This window comes from Pristiophorus japonicus, chromosome 5 (assembly GCF_044704955.1).
Source record: "Pristiophorus japonicus isolate sPriJap1 chromosome 5, sPriJap1.hap1, whole genome shotgun sequence".
In the NCBI taxonomy this organism is placed as follows: domain Eukaryota; kingdom Metazoa; phylum Chordata; class Chondrichthyes; family Pristiophoridae; genus Pristiophorus; species Pristiophorus japonicus.
In genome coordinates this window covers 293,851,157-293,869,757 of record NC_091981.1, presented here as the reverse complement: position 1 = coordinate 293,869,757, position 18,601 = coordinate 293,851,157, and the positions used below count along the sequence as shown (strand labels likewise).

The following is an 18,601-nucleotide window of genomic DNA, read 5'->3' as shown; positions in this document are numbered from 1 at the left end:
TTCATAAATCCATGCTGACTCGGTCCGATCCTGTCACTGCTTTCCAAATGGGCTGCTATTTCATCTTTAATGACTGATTCCAACATTTTCCCCACTACTGATGTCAGGCTAACCGGTCTATAATTACCTGCTTTTTCTCTCGCTCCTTTTTTAAAAAGTGGCGGTACATTAGCTACCCTCCAGTCCATTGGAACTGATCCAGAGTCGATAGATTGTTGGAAAATGATCACCAATGCATCCACTATTTCTAGGGCCACTTCCTTAAATACTCTGGGATGCAAACTATCAGGACCCGGGGATTTATCGGCCTTTAATCCCATCAATTTCCCCAACACAATTTTCCGCCAAATAAGGATGGGTCACGCCCCCAGAATTAGGTGGATCTGCACTTTTGCTCCTTGGAACTTCCCGATGCCTGGTTTGAACAGCGAGGGAAACTTGTTTCGGAATTGGGCACACGAAGTGTCGTCGATGGAAGAGAGCGCTCAGACGTCATCCCAGTTCCAGCGTATCTTCCCCAGCCAGCTCCTGCCGAACAGCGTGGGGCCATAGCCCGGTACCACCCAGAGTGGTAACTTGTGCACCGTTCCATCGTAGGAGACCTTTACGGTAGCACTCCGATTACAGGAATCAGTTCCTTTGTATAAGTTCTCAGTTTAGTGCGAATGGGAGTCAGGACTGGCCTTGAGGCCTTGCTGCACCACAATTTTTCGAGAGTCTTTTTGCTCATAATGGACTGGCTCACGCCCATGCCCAGCTCCATTGACACTGGGAGTGCATTTAATTCGACCTTCAGCATTATTGGGGGACATTTTGTGGAAAATGTGTGCACCCCATATACCTCTGCCTCCTCAGTCTGAGGCTCTGGTTCGTCGTGATCCTTCGTGGATCTGTCCTCCTCTGCAACATGGTTGTTTGCAGGACAAGCAGGGTTTGCAGCTCGTCTGCACATATGCTGGAGGTGTACCATTGTTTCACAGCTCTTGCAAACGTATCCTTTGAAGGGGCATGAATGGAAACGATGATCACCCCCGCAGCGCCAACAAGGTGTTAATGGCTTAGCATTCATCACCCTTGATGGTGGACTCTGAGGCATCTGCGGACATGCAGCTGCAGGCATGTGAGGCCTGCCCTGTATGTAACGATTCAAAAACAACATTACTTTGTTCACAGTACTTGTAGCGGCACTCGTGTGCTGAGAGATTTGCTTGGTATTGTCACTGGTGACGATGAACGCCTGGTCTATCGCTATGGCCTTACTCAAGGTTGGGGTCTCTACAGTCAAGAATTTGCGACGTATTACTTCATGGCCAATGTCAAGTACAAAGAAGTCCCTGAGCATGTGCTCCAAATGTCCTTCAAATTCACAATGTCCTGCAAGGCGTCTTAGCTCGGCGACATAGCTCGCCACTTCCTGGCCTTCAGACCTCTTGCACGTGTAGAACCGGTACCTCGCTATCAGAACCTTTTCCTTCGGGTTAAGATGCTCCCAGACCAGGGTACACAAATCATGATACGATTCCTCTGTGGATTTCGCTGGAGCAAGCAGATTTTTCATGAGGCCATATGTTGGTGCCCCGCAAACGGTGAGGAGAATCGCCCTTCGTTTGGCAGCGTTCGCTTCTCCTTCCAGCTCGTTGGCCACGAAGTATTGGTCGACTCGCTCCACGAAGGTTACCCAATCATCTCCCTCCAAAGATTTCTCCAGGATGCTCACTGTTCTCTGCATCGTTGCAGTGGGGTTCGTAATCTGTATCTCGTTGCCCGTTGTAGTGTATGACTGAAAAGTCTGACCAGATGCTGTGAGCTTAAAGTAAAGTGTGACCTTGGTCTTGTATTGCAGGTCTCCAGATAGCCTCTCCAGTCTGTGAGGCCTCCTTAAATACAGGTCCTCCCCAGGGATTGTGGGATCCCTTGCGACTCCAGGGGATGAGCCCTGTGGTGTTTAAACAAAGTATTTACAGGTTTACATATATAACAGGGAGCAGGGGCATTTCCGTTAATGGGCGGTCTGCGATTTGCCAATGTGGCGAAGTCAGCGGAACGAGAGACTTGCCTTCTGGGACTCCTGCTCCTCCTGACTCCAAAAAGAAAAGGTTTAAACTCACCTGGACAGACCATGCGGTCTTTTGGCAGGCAGGAGAACTCAGATATCGTACCGGCAGGCAGAAGAACTCACAGAATGCCAGTTCTGGCCATTTAGGCTACTTTGGCCAGATAATAGTTACTCCATTTCTACTTAGGCCAGCATATGTGGCCAGTTGAGAAAACCCTTGCGGAGAGTTAAAGAAATCGGTGCAGGTAAGTACATCATAGAAACATAGAAAATAGGTGCAGGAGTAGGCCATTCGGCCCTTCGAGCTTGCACTGCCATTCAATAAGATCATGGCTGATCATTCCCTTAGTACCCCTTTCCTGCTTTCTCTCCATACCCCTTGATTCTCTTAGCCGTAAGGGCCATATCTAACTCCCTCTTGAATATATCCAATGAACTGGCATCAATAACTCTGCGGCAGGGAATTCCATAGGTTAACAACTCTCTGAATGAAGAAGTTTCTCCTCATCTCAGCCCTAAATGGCTTACCTCTTATCCTAAGACTATGTCCCCTGGTTCTGGACTTTCCCGACATCGGGAACATTCTTCCCGCATCTAACCTGTCCAGTCCCATCAGAATCTTATACGTTTCTATGAGATCCCCTCTCATCCTTCTAAATTCCAGTGAATAAACGCCCAGTTGATCCAGTCTCTCCTCATTTGACAGTCCAGCCATTCCTGGAATTAGTGTGGTGAACCTTCACTGCACTCCCTCAATAGCAAGAACGTCCTTCCTCAGATTAGGAGACCAAAACTGTACACAATATTCCTGGTGAGGCCTCACCAAGGCCCTGTAGAACTACAGTAAGACCTCCCTGCTCCTATACTCAAATCCCTGAGCTATGAAGATGAGCAGACCATTTGCCTTCTTCACCGCCTGCTGTACCTGCATGCCCACTTTCAGTGACTGATGAACCATGACACCCAGATCTCGTTGCATCTCCCCTTTTCCTAATCTGCCGCCATCCAGATAATATTCTGCCTTCGTGTTTTTGCCCCTAAAATGGATAACTTCACATTTATCCACATTATACTGCATCTGCCATGCATTTGCCCACTTACCTAACCTGTCCAAGTCACCCTGCAGCCTCTTAGCATCCTCCTCACAGCTCACACCGCCACCCAGTTTAGTGTCATCTGAAAACTTGGAGATATTACACTCAATTCCCTCTTGCAATTCGTTAATGTATATTGTAAAGAGCTGGGGTCCCAGCACTGAGCCCTGTGGTACTCCACTAGTCACTGCCTGCCATTCTGAAAAGGATCCGTTTATCCCGACTCTCTGCTTCCTGTCTGCCAACCAGTTGTCTAGCCACGTCAGTACATTATCCCCAATACCATGTGCTTTGATTTGGCACACCAATCTCTTGTGTGGGACCTTGTCAAAAGCCTTTTGAAAGTCCAAATACATCACATCCACTGGTTCTCCCTTGTCCACTCTACCAGTTACATCCTCAAAAAATTGTATAAGATTTGTCAAGCATGATTTTCCTTTCATAAATCCATGCTGACTTGGACCGATCCTGTCACTGCTTTCCAAATGCGTTGCTATTTCACCTTTAATAATTGATTCCAACATTGTTCCCACTACTGATGTCAGGCTAACCGGTCTATAATTCCCTGTTTTCTCTCTCCCTCCTTTTATAAAAAGTGGTGTTACATTAGCTAACCTCCCGTCCATAGGAACTGATCCAGAGTCGGTAGACTGTTGGAAAATGATCACCAATGCATCCACTATTTCTAGGGCCACTTCCTTAAGTACTCTGGGATGCAAACGATCAGGCCCTGGGGATTTATCGGCCTTCAATCCCATCAATTTCCCTAACCCAATTTCCTGACTAATAAGGATTTCCTTCAGTTCCTCCTTCTCGCTAGACCTTCAGTCAACTAGTATTTCCAGAAGGTTATTTTTGTCTTCTTTCATGAAGACAGGACCAAAGTGTTTTTCAACTGGTCTGCCATTTCTTTGTTCCCCATTGTAAATTCACCTGAATCTGACTGCAAGGGACCTAGGTTTGTCTTCACTAATCTTTTTCTCTTCATATAGAACCTTCTCTATAGAAGCTTTAGCAGTCAGTTTTTATGTTCCCGGCAAGCTTCCTCTCCTACTCTATTTTCCCCCTCCTAATTAAACCCTTTATCCTCCTCTGCTGAAGGATAAAATTCTCTCAGACCTCAGGTTTGCTGCTTTTTCTGGCCAATTTATATGCTGCTTCCTCGGATTTACAATCCTTAATTTCCCTTGTTAGCCACAGTTGAGCACCTTGCCCGTTTTATTTTTACTCCAGACAGGGATGTACAATTGTTGAAGTTCATCCATATGATCTTTAAATGTTTGCCATTGCCTATCTACCGTCAACCCTTTAAGTATCATGTGCCAGTCTAGTTTAGCCAATTCACGTCTCATACCATTGAAGTTACTTTTCCTTAAGTTCAGGACCCTAATCTCTGAATTAACTGTGTCACTCTCCATCTTAATAAAGAATTCTACCATATAATAGTCACTCTTTCCAAAGGCGCCTCGCACAACAAGATTGCTAATTAGTCCTTTCTCATTACACATGACCCAGTCTAGGATGGCCAACCCTCTAGTTGGTTCCTCGACATACTGGTGTAGAAAACCATCCCTAATACACTCCAGGAAATCCTCGTCCACCGCATTGCTACCAGTTTGGTTAGCCCAATCAATATGTCGATTAAAGTCGCCCATGATAACTGCTGTACCTTTATTGCACGCATCCCTAATTTCTTGTTTGATGCTGTCCCCAACCTCATTACAACTGTTTAGTGGTCTGTACACAATTCCCACTAGCGTTTTCTGCCCTTTGGTATTCCTTAGCTTCACCCATACTGAGTCCACATCATCCAAGCTAATGTCCTTTCTTACTATTGAATTAATTTCCTCTTTAACCAGCAATGCCACCCGCCTCCTTTTCCTTTCTGCCTATCCTTCCTGAATGTTGAATACCCCTGGATGTTGAGTTCCCAGCCTTGATCACCCTGAAGCCATGTCTCCATGATGCCAATTACATCAGTTAGTTTGTCCCTTTTATTACAAATATTCCTCACATTGAAGCACAGAGCCTTCAGGCTTGTCTTTTTAACACATTTTGCCCCTTTAGAATTTTACTGTAATTTGGTTTTTGCTTCTTGCTTTTGGTTTCTCTGCCCTCTACTTTTACTTTTCTTCTTTCTATCTTTTGCTTCTGCCCCCATTCTACTTCCCTCTGTCTCCCTGCATAGGTTCCCATCCCCCTGCCTTATTAGTTTAACTCCTCCCCAACAGCACGAGCAAACATTCCTCCGAGGACATTGGTTCCGGTCCTGCCCAGGTGCAGACCATCCGGTTTGTACCTACCTTCTCAAAACCGGTTCCAATGTCCCAGGAATTTGAATCCCTCCCTTGTGCACCACTGCTCAAGCCACGTATTCATCTGAGCTATCCTGTGATACCTACTCTGACTAGCATGTGGCACTGGTAGCAATCCTGAGATTACTACCTTTGAGGTCCTACTTTTTAATTTAGCTCCTAGCTCCCTAAATTCAGCTTGTAGGACCTCATCCTGTTTTTTACCTATATCGTTGGTACCTATATGCACCACGACAACTGGCTGTTCACCCTCCCCCTTCAAAATGTCCTGCAGCCGATGCGAGACATCCTTGACCCTTGCACCAGGAAGGCAACATACCTGGATTCTCGATTGTGGCCGCAGAAACATCTATCTATTCCCCTTACAATAGAATCCCCTACCACTATAGCTCTTCCATTCTTTTTCCTGCCCTCCTGTGCAGCAGAGCCATCCACGGTGCCATGAACTTGGCTGCTGCCACTCTTCCCTTATGAGTCATCCCCCTCAACAGTACCCAAAGCGGTGTATTTGTTTTTCATCAACCCTCCTGGTTACCTCTTTGATAAATTCAATCAAGTTAGTCAGGCAAGACCTTCACTTAGTTGCTGATTAATTTCTACTGGCTCTGTCTAACTTTGTAGAAATGTTTGGTGCTTTCCAGAATTGTTTGAAGTTGGTGATGGGACAAGGAGAGGTGCTGCAAGTGGAGAAGACTTTGGTTTTGACTTCAAACTTTCTGGTCAGACCACTTGCTCCCAGTTGTGGGTGCTCTGGTTGTCATCCCCCTTGGCCTGCAGCAAGATAGGGAGATGGAGCAGAGGCAGTGAAGAAGAGGAAAAGTTGCTCGCAGAGGGAAGAGGACGAGGGGTAGAAAAGCTCTCAGCAGGAGGCCTTACCCACCTAGGGTCTTTCAGGAGCAATTCTCTTATCTCATCCTGAGCAAGAAGTAGAATGTGAGGTGACGAAGGTGCTCACAGAACTCTGCCGGCTCTTGCAACCAGACCTGCAGCCTCATACCGGGGCAAAGACAGCGCTGCCAGTGGCTGTGAAGGTGACCGTAGCCCTGAATTTCTTTGTATTAGATTCTTCCCGGTTGGAGCATGAGGCATTTGTAACATCTCCCAGTTTACCATCTACTGCTGCATAAGAGCGGTGACAGACACTCTTTATGGCAGAAGAGGGTAATTCCTTGTCTTCTCTCTCAACAGAAGATAATGTTCTTCCCCATGGTGTATGTTATGTATGTAAACATTATTAATATGGAAGACTTGCCATCAGGGCGGCGCACCTGTGGGAGACCCAAGAGTCACCTGCACACCCTGGGCAAGCAGGTATAAAAGGCAGTCTACCACGCTGCCTTCTCACTCTGGAGTTACAATAAAGAGACCAAGGTCACAACAGTTTGAGCTTAAGAAATACAGTCTTGTAGAGTTATTCTAAACATAACATTTGGCGACGAGTAACAGATCACGAACTTTCACGTAGTTATGGCTGCCGTTGGTATTCTTGAGAATATTTGTTGAAGGTGATAATTGGGAAGCCTTCGTTGAGTGTCTTGACCAGTACTTCATGGCCAACGAGCTGGAAAAGGCAGAAACCGCGATCGAGTGCAGGGCGATTCTCCTCACGATATATGGCCTCATCAAAAATCTGCTAGCAACGACGAAACCAACAGACAAGGCATATGAAGAATTGTGCATGCTGGTTCGGGAACAACTCAAGCCTAAGGAGAACATCTTGATGGCCAGGTATCGCTTTTATATGCACCACCGCTCCGAGGGCCAGGATGTAGCGAGCTATGTCACCGACCTAAGACGCCTTGCGGGACCGTGAGTATTTGCTGGATTTTTGGGGGAAGTGCTACGGGACTTTTTCGTGCTTGGAATCAGCCATGAGATCATTCTTCGCAAACTGCTGTCTGCTGAATCCCTAGATCTGAGCAAGGCCATCACGATAGCCCAGGCTTTTATGTCCACGAACGATAACACTAAACAGATATCATTGCAGCATCGGAACTCACCGGCAAATACTGTGCATAAAATAACGCCTTCAGCAGACAGAACTGTACATGGCAGGGCCTACACGCCCACAGAGGCCAGACCTAGGATGACTCAGAACCTGCCGTGGGGCATGAATGCAAATCCATTAGCACCATGTTGGCGCTGCGGGGGTAATCATCGAGCCCATCAATGTTGGTTCAAGCACTACGTGTGCAGGGCTATGTAACAATGGGGCACCTCCAGCGAATGTGCAGACGTGCTGCGACTCACCACGTGGCAGAGTCAGCAGAAGATGATCGATCCGGCGCGGATCACGCTGAACGAGCATGAAAGGCAACTCAACCCGAGGCTGAAGAGGAAGTGTATGGGGTACACACCTTCACCACCAAAAGCCCTCCAATAATGCTAAAAGTCAAATTAAACGGCATTCCAGTTTCCATGGAATTGGACACGGGGGCGAGTCAGTCAATTATGAGCCAGAATGCTTTTAAGAAACTGTGGGGCAACAAGGCACAAAGGCCAAAACTAAGTCCGATCCACACCAAGCTGCTCACTTACACCAAAGAGCTCATACCAGACATTGGCAGCCCGGCAGTGAAGGTATCGTACGATGGAGCTGTGCATGGTTTACCACTGTGGACTGTACCAGGCGATGGCCCAACGCTGTTCGGCAGAAGCTGGCTAGGAAAGATCCGATGGAACTGGGACGACATCAAAGCATTGTTTTCGGAGGACGACGCCTCATGCGCCCAAGTGCTAAACAAATTCCCGTCATTATTCGAGCCAGGCATCGGCAACTTCACAGGCGCCAAAGTACAGATCCATCTAGTTCCTGATGCACGACCCGTTCATCACAAGGCCCGAGTGATTCCATACATGATGCGAGAGAAAGTCGAGATCGAGCTGGACAGACTTCAACGAGAGGGGATCATATCGCCAATCGAATTCAACAAGTGGGCCAATCCAATTGTTCCGGTGTTGAAGAGCCATGTGACGGTCAGAATCTGCGGGGACTACAAGGTAACGATCAAATGAGTCTCGTTACAGGACCAGTACCCACCCAAAGCGGATGACCTGTTTGCAATGCTAGCAGGGGGGGAAGTCGTTCACCAAGCTGGATTTAACCTCCGCCTACATGACACAGGAGCTGGCTGAATCTCCGAAAAGATTGACATGCATCAACACGCACAAAGGGCTGTTTATATACCACAGGTGCCCTTTTGGGATTCGCTCGGCTGCTGCCATCTTCCAGAGAAACATGGAGAGTCTGCTGAAATCGGTTCCGCGCACCGTGGTGTTGCAAGACGACATCATGATCACGAGTCGCAACACCACCGAGCAATTGCACAACCTGGAAGAGTCCGGGCATAGTCACGATGAAGGCTATCGCCAGGTCGCACGTTTGGTGGCCCGGCATTGACTCGGAATTGGAGTCATGCGTACACAATGCAACACTTGCTCACAGTTGAGCAATGCACCAAGGGAGGCCTCACTGAGCCTGTGGTCATGGCCCTCCAAACCGTGGTCAAGGGTCCACGTAGTTGGCCCCTTTCTAGGAAAGATGTTCCAAGTAGCAGTGGACGCTTACTGTAAATGGAATAATGTACAATAATGTCGTCATGTACATCCATTGCCACCATTGAAAGCCTCCGGGCCATGTTCGCCACCCATGGTTTGCCCGACGTCATTGTTAGTGACAATGGATCATGCTTCACCAGCTCGGAATTCAACGAGTTTATGACTCGCAATGGCATCAAGTATATCAGGTCTGCGCCGTTTAAGCCCGCATCCAATGGTCAAGTGGAATGGGCAGTTCAAATCATCAAGCAGAGCTTGAAACGCGTGACGGACGGTTCCCTGCAGACCCGGCTATCTCGGATTCTGCTCAGCTACTGCATGCGACCCCACTCACTTACTGGTGTTCCCCCTGCAGAATTGCTAATGAAGAGAGCACTCAAAACCAGGCTCTCCTTAGTCCACCTGGATCTCAATGATCATGTAGAAACCTGGCGCCACCAGCATAACATGTACCACGATCGCGCGGCTGTATCACGCGCCATTGAAGTTAATGACCCTGTGTTTGTTCTTAATTATGCTCCTGGTCGCAAATGGGTTGCTGGCACTGTGTTAGCCAAGGAAGGGAATAGAGTGTTTGTTGTCAAACTTTTAAACGGACAAACGTGCAGAAAGCATTTGGATCAGACCAAACTGTGGTTCAGTGACAACCAAGAACAGTTTGAAGAGGACATTACCATCATTGATCCACCCACACACACCCAACTAGCAATCGACTTCGCGGTCAACCATGAGGATGAATCCACCATGCCAGACAGTCCGATCAGAGCAGTCACACCGCAGTGCAGCAATGATCCGACCGACTCACCATGGCAGGACTTCAACTCAGGCGATCAACCTGGGATCGCAGAGCTCCGGATCGCCTCAACTTGTAAATAACTTGCACATAAGACTTTGGGGGGGGGAATGATGTTATGTATGTAAATATTACCAATGTGTAAGACTTGCCACCAGGGGGTGCACCTGTGGGAGACCCAAGGGTCACCTGCACACCCTGGGCAAGCAGGTATAAAAGACAGACTAACACGCTGCCTCCTCACTCTGGAGTTACAATAGAGAGACCAAAGTCACGACAGTTTGAGCTTAAGATATACAGTCTTGTGGAGTTATTCTAAACATAACAATGCAGGTCACCATCGACTGCACAAACGTGGTTTTGAAGGTGCCACATCCAAATGCTGAGATCTACCACAACCGCAAAGGTTTCCACTCACTGCATGTGCAGTTGGGATGGGACCATACTCAGCACATCATGATGGGGAATGACCGGTATCCTGGCAGCAGTCGTGATGCTTTTCTTCAGTCTTTGAGCTACCATGACAAACCAGAAGGCAGCTACGAGGCGAAAAGGTCTGTCCGCTGCCCACCTGGCTCGTGACTCCGCTGTGCAACCCACGCATATGTGGGCACCATGCAGATAACGAAAGCCATGCTGCCACATGGAATCTGATAGAGCAGACCATTGGCATCCTTAGACAACACTTCCATTGCCTGCACCGCTGTGGAGGAGCCCTGCAATACTCACCAGAACATGTCTCCAGACTCGTTGTGGTCTGTCACATGCTCCACAACCTCGCAATATGGCAACCAGCTGAGGAGGAGCAGTAGGATGACGAGGAGAGAAGGGTGGAAGGAATGGGGAGGAGGAGGAGGAGGCAGAAGAACAGGAAGCGGAAGGGAAGAGGCAATCCAGAGAGCCCCTTTCTGCTCTGGCTGTCCAAGAGCGAATGATCCAGCTGCTGTTTCAGTGAACACAAACCCAATTCCACATTCACCAACAGTCCCACACCTTACCTTCCCTCTGTACTGACCATCACAGCTTCCTCTAGCCCACAATACTGAAATGAACACCATCACACAACAAACATTCTAATCCATCTTTATACATCAATCCATCCAATATTACAGAAAAAAGTCAACTAATTACCCTTGTACATTCCCTTAATGACTTTGCCTGACCTAGTGCTCCTACGACGTGCTCCCCCAGTAGCTGCAGCATGGCTGGTAGAAGGTTGCTGAGCTTCAGTGGGGGAGGCTGCAGATCGCCTTGCAGGAGGTCCTCGAGTCGCTCTGGGCCTAGAAGGCCTGGCTGTAGAATGCACAACGTCAGCATGGGCAGCAGCAGTGTGGACTGGCTGGCTGACAGGCAACAGCTAGTCCACATTGCTGCTGCCCATCTGTTCAACCTTCACCGCCTCCAGGCCAGCTCCAAAGACGTCCCATCTTCTGTCATTGAATTACAGTTCGCAGATGACGCTTGTGTCTGCGCACACTCAGAGGCCGAACTCAAAGTTATCGTCAACACCTTCACCGAGGCGTGCGAGAGTATGCGCCATAAACATCCGTAAGACAAAGGTCCTCTCCCAACCTGCCCCCGCCACACAGTATTTTCCCCTCGGTTTTCAAGATCCATGTCGAGGCCTTGGACAATGTGGACCATACCTCGGGAGCCTATTATCATCTAGGTCAGACATCGACGACAAGGTCCAACACCGCCTTCAGTGTGCCAATGCAGCCTTCAGTCGCCTGAGGAAGAGAGTATTTGAAGACCAGGACCTCAAAGCCAGCATCAAGCTCATAGTCTACAGAGCAGTAGTGACACCCAACCTCCTATATACTTCAGAGACATGGACTATGTAAAGCAGGCACTTCAAAACACTGGAGAAGTACCAACAACGCTGCCTCTGCAAGATCCTGCAAATCCATTGGCAGGATAGGCGTACCAACGTCAGTGTTCTCGCTCAGGCCAACATCCCCAGCATCGAAACATTGACCACGTTCAATCAGTTCCGTTGGACGGGCCACATCGTCTGCAGGCCTGACACGAGACTCCGAAAGCAAGCGCTGTACTCGGAGCTTAGACATGGCAAGCGAGCCACAGGTGGGCAGAGGAAACGCTTCAAGGACACCCTCAAATCCTCTGTGAAAAAAGTGCAACATCCGCATCAACACCTGGGAATCCCTGGCCCAAGACCGCCCAAAGTGGAGGAAAAGCATCCGGGAAGGCGCTGAACACCTCGGGTCTCTTCGCTAAGAGCAAGCTGAAGCCAAGTGTCGACAGCTTGAGAGACCAGGAAGATCACAAGTTAATCCCTGGACTGTGCTGACTTAGCTGATAACATCGAACATCTCTACATTGACCGTAACATTCATGTGCTATAGAGAGGAAAAAACAAAATGAAGCGGAGAGTAAAACCAGCTGCTGATTGACAATGCAGACATTGTAGTTGTTAAGGCTGAGGAGAGTGTGCAATAGTAGCTAAGATAAACATAGTGCGAGAGGAAGTATTAAGGGGTTTAGCATCTTTGAAAGTAGATAAATCGCCAGGCTTAGATGAAATGTATCCTAGGCTGGGAAGCAAGGGAGGAAATAGCAGAGGCTCTGACCATCACTTTTCAATCTTCTCCGGCTACAGGCGTGGTGCTGGAGGACAGGTGAACGGCTAACTTTGTGCCATTGTTTAAAAATGGACAAAGGGATAGACCGAGTAATTACTGACCAGTCAGCCTAACCTCCGTGGTGGACAAATTGTTGAAAAAAATTCTGAGGGACCGTATTAACCATCATTACAAAAGGCATGGATTAATTAAGGACAATCAGCATGGATTCAGGGAAGGTCGTGTCTGACTAACTTGATTGGATATTTTGAGGTGGTAACAATGAAGTTAGTGCGTTTGATGTCGTGCACATGGATTATAGCAAGGCTTTTGACAAAGTCCCACATGACAGACTAGTCAGAAATGTAAAAGCCCATGAGATCCAAGAGAAAGTGGCAAGTTGGATCCAAAATTGGCTCAGTGGCAGGAAGCAAAGAGTAATGGTCGATGGATGTTTTGTGATGGGGAAAGCTGTTTCCAGTGGGGTTCCGCAGGGCTCAGTACTAGGTCGTTTGCTTTTTGTGTTATATATTAATTATTTAGACTACAATGTAGGGGGCATGATTAAAACATTTCCCGATGATAGAAATATTGTCCATGTGATTGAAAGTGAGGAAGAAAGCTGTAGACTGCAGAAAGATATCAATGGACTGGTCAGATGGGCAGAAAAGTGACAAATGGAATTCAATCCGGAGAAGTGTGAGGTAATGTATTTGGCGAGGGCTAACAAGGCAAAGGAATACACAATAAATGAGAGAATACTGAATTGTGTAGTGGAACTTAGGGATCTTGGCGTGAATGTCCACAGATCCCTGAAGGTAGCAAGGCAAGTAGATACGGTAGTTAAGAAGGCATACGGAATACTTTCCTTTATTAGCTGAGGCATAGAATAAGAGGAGGGAGGTTATGAATGGCCTGTATAAAACAATAGTGAGGCAACAGCTGGAGTACCGTTAGTAGGGACCTGGATAGAGTGCACAGGAAGCACCTATTTCCCTTAGCAGCGAGGTCAATAACCAGGGGGCATAGATTTAAATTGCCAGATTTAAGAGGGAAGTTGAGAACTTTTTTCACCCAGAGGGTGGCGTGGGTCTGGAACTCACTGCCTGAAAGGGTGGTAGAGGCAGAAACGCTCATTAGATTTAAAAAGTAGTTGGATATGCACTTGAAGTGCCATTCGTTCATCGCCGCTGGGCCAAAATTCTGTAACTCTCTCCCTGACAGCACTGTGGAAGTTCCTTCACCACAAGATCTGCTGCGGTTCAAGGCGACGGCTCACCACCACCTATTCAATGGGCAACTGGGATGGGCAATAAATGCTGGCCTTGCCAGAGACGCCCAACACCCCAGGGACGAATAAAAAAAATCTACAAGGCTACGGAGCAAGAGCTGGAAAGTGGGATTGGGTTGGTTAGCTCTTTTTTGGCCAGCACAGACACTATGGGTCAAACTGGCCTCCTTGTGTGCAGTAAATTTCTGTCATTCTATGACACTCTTGTACCAATGCACTTACAGACTCAGTCCAAGTATCAGTCTAGAATTGAAGGCTGCATTTGTGCCGACTCACCTTTATCCAGAGGACACGGAGCTGGAGTTGCAGGTCCTCCCGCTGCAATGAGACAGAGAATGGAATTCAGTTTAAAACATGACAATTAATTAATGTGCTATCAACATGCAATCGGAACACAGATAGTGATTGTACCTGCCGAGGGAAAGCGGCAAAGCGAGCGGCCAGACTGTCTGGCAGCGGGAAACCTGACAGATTTTACCGGTTAAGCATCTTTAACATTTCACTGGCTGGCTTCCCGCTCAAAAGGGGTGAAAGTGAGCGTAAAGCAGCGGAACTTCTGGCGGTCCAAAGTTAATGCAGGGAGCACGGGCATTTCTGACTTGATGGGCGGTTTGCGATTTGCCAATGTGGTGAAGTCAGGGGAATGAGAGACTTACACTTGCCTTCTGGGACTCCTGCTCCTCCTGACCCTAAAAAGAAAAGGTTTAAACTCACCTGGACAGACCATGCGGTCGTTTGGCAGGCAGGAGAACTGAGAGATCGCAGCAACAGGCAGGAGAACTGAGAGATGGCACTGGGAGGCCACTTGGCCAGGGCTAGGGGCGGGAGAACTCAGAGATCGCATTTTGACATTGTACAGTCCTTCATTTCCATAAACATGGCAAAGAACATTGCAAGATGTTTTAAGGCACAAACTGTGATATTTCTCTTTAGACGTTGATGAACTTGAGCCTTAAGTAACAAACATTTCAATTGAAACTTCAAGAAAAAGACTTTCAAAAAGAGCTGTAAGTTACCTTGGAGCTGGTCCCGTTTCGCACCTGTAACTTCACCGAAAGTGCAGTGGAAACACCGTTTACAATAGCATCAACATGCAAATGGCCGCTTGCCAACTCGCAGCGCTACTGCGCATGTGCGGCCATCACTATTCTCCACTGCACATGTGCAGACGGCCCGGCACATTTTCCAGTGCAGAACGCAAGCTCCACCCCCCCGAGGCGATTGGCCACGCTGCGCGGCTGCAGTGAAGAGGCCAGACAGCGGCCAAATTTGGAACACTTTTTTCCAGAGCATCTCCGGACGTACTTAAGCGCCGCAACTCGGGTAAGTACGCTAAAAAACGGGCTCGGCCACAATTGAACCCTTAGTGAGGTGTAATATTAAAAGCCTTCTCTTTTTGGTAGCCATGCAGCTTATTAAGTTATCAAACTTGGTAGCCTTCAAAAGTTTAGTTGCCATGTCCCCTACTCCTGCACAAGCCCGAATCATCTTCTTGAATTTCCTGTAAAATCCAATCATTGTCTCCACAAAGTTCAAAAAATATGTTCCTAATCGTATTCTTACTTCTACTTCCTTGTATCATTTGTGTTGATCGATTAGTGGATCCTGATATGAGTTTGCGGATAAATAGATCTTAGCTTGAAATGCGGCTCTATAGCGGCTGATCTTTCGGTGCTATGGGTGGCATTTTGTGTAGAAAACATGCGTTCAGCAGCTGCAAGGAAGCCCCCACCAACAGTATTAATGGTATCACCAACCTCTCTCAGGTTACAGAATCACAGAATCATAGAGTTTTACAGCATGGAAGGAAGCCATTTTGGCCCATCGTGTCCGCACCAGCCGACCAAGAGCTAGCTATCCAGCCTAATCCCACTTTCCAGCTCTTGGTCCCAAGCCCTGTAGGTTACGGCCTAGCGACCTAGTACTGAGCCCTGCGGAACCCCACTGGAAACAGCTTTCCCGATCACAACACTTCCATCGACCATTACTCTTTGCTTCCTGCCACTGAGCTAATTTTGGATCCAACTTGCCACTTTCCCTTGGATCCCAAGGGCTTCTACATTTCCGACTAGTCTGTCATGTGGGAGCAAGTATATCCTTTCGTAAATATGGAAACCAAAACTGCACGCAGTATTCCAGGTGTGGCCTCACCAATACCTTATATAGCTGTAGCAAAACTTCCGTGCTCTTATGCTCCATCCCCTTTGCAATAAAGGCCAAGATACCATTGGCCTTCCTGATCACTTGCTGTACCTGCATACTATCCTTTTGCGTTTCATGCACAAGTACCCCCAGGTCCCACTGTATTGTGGCACTTTGCAATCTTTCTCCATTTAAATAATAACTTGCTCTTCGATTTTTTTCTGCAAAAGTGCATGACCTCACACTTTCCAACATTATATTCCATCTGCCAAATTTTTGCCCACTCACTTAGCCTGTTTATGTCTTTTTGCAGATTTTTTGTGTCCTCCTCACACATTGCTTTTCCTCCCATCTTTGTATCGTCAGCAAACTTGGCTACGTTACACTCAGTCCCTTCTTCCAATTCGTTAATACAGATTTTAGCTCCCGAGCCTACTGTCAACCAGGGCAGACATCGATGACGTGGTCCAACACTACCTTCAGTGTGCTAATACAGCCTTCAGTCGCCTGAGGAAGAGAGTGTTTGAAGACTAAGGGCTAGGGGCTTGACTTTCCACTTTTGTGCAGATTGGCCAAAAATAGCTTTAGTTCCAGTGGGTGCGGTAAAAATGAGTTTTGAGATCATATTCAAAACCCTAACTTTCCATTTTTGAAAATGGGAGTTACCGCAAGCAATCTAAAATGGGCGTTAGCGTTAAATTTTTTTGACCTTCTGTCGTAAAGTGTCGCCGACAATAACAACAGCATGGCAACGCTCGTTTCCTGCGTTTCAGAAGGTCAGGAATCATCATTACATGCGCATAAGAGGAGACAGAGAGAGAGGGACTGAACGAGTGTGTGGTTGTGGTGTGTGCTTCTTTGGCAGTTGTGGGAGGCACAAGGGAGATTCACCAGCAGCAAAAAGCCTACTAAGCACAAAGAAGGTAGTTGGCACCGTGTTTTGTAGAAAAACTATTTAACGTGGAAGGGATGGAGGAGGCGATGTGGAGACTAAGGACGCTGGCAAAAGCAGTGAGCTGGGAGAGGAACAATTGGGAGGATGCAAAAGAGCAAGGAGGTTCTAGGATGAGGCAAATGCCTCCCTCATGCAGGAGGTTAAGTCACGCTGGGGTCAATTGACCCAGGGAGGGCGTGGGAAGCCCACGCCAAATACCTACCAGAAGATATGGGCCGAGATAGCCGAGGTGGCCTTGTCGGCAACCAATGCCGCAAATGATGGAACGACCTTGACGGATCCATCAAAGTAAGTATTACGTTAATTTATATGTACTTATATATTTATATAATTGGAATTGTAAGTGTAATGAGTGATTAAAATCAGATGTGATGTCTTGCATTTATACCAGGAAGGTTGTACTCAAAGCCCCTGGTCACGGTGTACGCCTTTAGGTAAAGAATCATCATTTTCATTATAATCATGATTAAATCTATCGGTTATGTGTTGTTTCAGTCTCTGTGACAGTACCTAGCAACAATATCATGCAATGATCTCATGCTATGTCGTGCTGTTGTTACCTTTTACAGAAGAAGCTTTCGATGAATAGGACCGAGCAGAGGCAAACGGATGCGGGGCCACCAGTCCTCATCGACCTCACCGATATCGAGGAGCGGGTGCTGGCACTAGTGGGGACCCACCCCCGGTCAGCCACACAACTAGCAGCAGAGCCTGATGTGATGCCATGTGAGTAAAGTATACACCATTGCGTGATGTAAAGTCAATAGACGCCACACCCACTCATATCCGACCAATATTATATGATAGCTAAATCATAAAATTCTTCTCTAAATAATGATGTCCTCATGAGAATCATTGCAATGCAGAATTTGCTTATGGTCATGAAATGAGCTGTCTGTGATGATCTTGATAGCGGTGTTGCTTTTGTCATGCATATGCTGTGTGCAGCGCGGGACTCACCTTGTGACCTTAGCACCCCCTTCTCCTCTAACAACCTCATTTATGTTTTGTAGCTCAGCCAACAGCGCAGAACCCATGCAAGAACACTGAGCTCAGAAGCTGGGGACGCAGGGCCGGAGTCGCCGGATGATCCTCCATCTGGTGCTGACGAGCACCGATTCTCGCCCGTGTATCTGCTGGGTCCCTTCTCAACGGATGACAGTGCCGACTTTGAGGAGCCTGCATCCCCAACCTCCATAATCCATTTGACACCAATGACATCTTGGGCTCCTGCGGTCATTCCCTCCTCCACCGTGGAGGTACCGGACCCAAGCATCTTGCCACAGGGCACCCCAGGTCTCCAGGACGGCACGGACCAAGTGGAGGTTGGTTCGACGCGGCAGGTCTGCTCCACGAGCGGCAGATCTGAGCGGGGACATGGTACACTTGTTCAGGAGAAATGTTGACATAGGTCAGCAGATCCAACAGACAATGGGGGGGGGGGGGGGGCATATCCCTCCAGCTGGCCAGCATGTCCGCCACCATGACGGAGTACGTGCAGCGGATGCCGGAGGCCCTGGAGCTGATAGCCAGGAACACTGGTAGCAGAGGCCTCCCTGTGGTCCCGCAGTGCGGCACGGCGCCCCAAAGTGCCGCACCCCCATTGCCAATGACACGAGAGCCAGGAGGAAGATCTTGCTTCTGCCTTGGAGGACGGTCCCACCTCGAGACCGTCCTCTCCCTGATCCGTCCAAACAGCGGTTCTGCCGTCATCCCCCCACTGAAGCAGCACTTGAGGAGCTCCTCGGCCAGGCGGCTTGTAGTCAGGAGGGGAAGGGGAAGGGGTAGAGGTGGGGAGGATAAGCTGCGGGGGAG

General features: G+C 48.1%; 1 protein-coding gene across 15 annotated transcripts in view; it reads right to left on the bottom strand.

Moving 5' to 3' along the window:
* The window catches only part of LOC139264759 (speriolin-like), a 395,630-nt gene that overhangs the window by 60,302 nt on the left and 316,727 nt on the right, over positions 1–18,601 (bottom strand). For 13 of the 15 annotated variants that reach the window (XM_070881830.1, XM_070881833.1, XM_070881832.1 and 10 more), the window contains one exon: positions 13,966–14,007. The exons of the other annotated variants lie outside the window; for them this stretch is intronic. In XM_070881830.1, the coding sequence (XP_070737931.1) occupies positions 13,966–14,007 (42 nt within the window). The remainder of the gene's footprint in view (positions 1–13,965; positions 14,008–18,601) is intronic. 15 annotated transcript variants of the gene reach the window in all.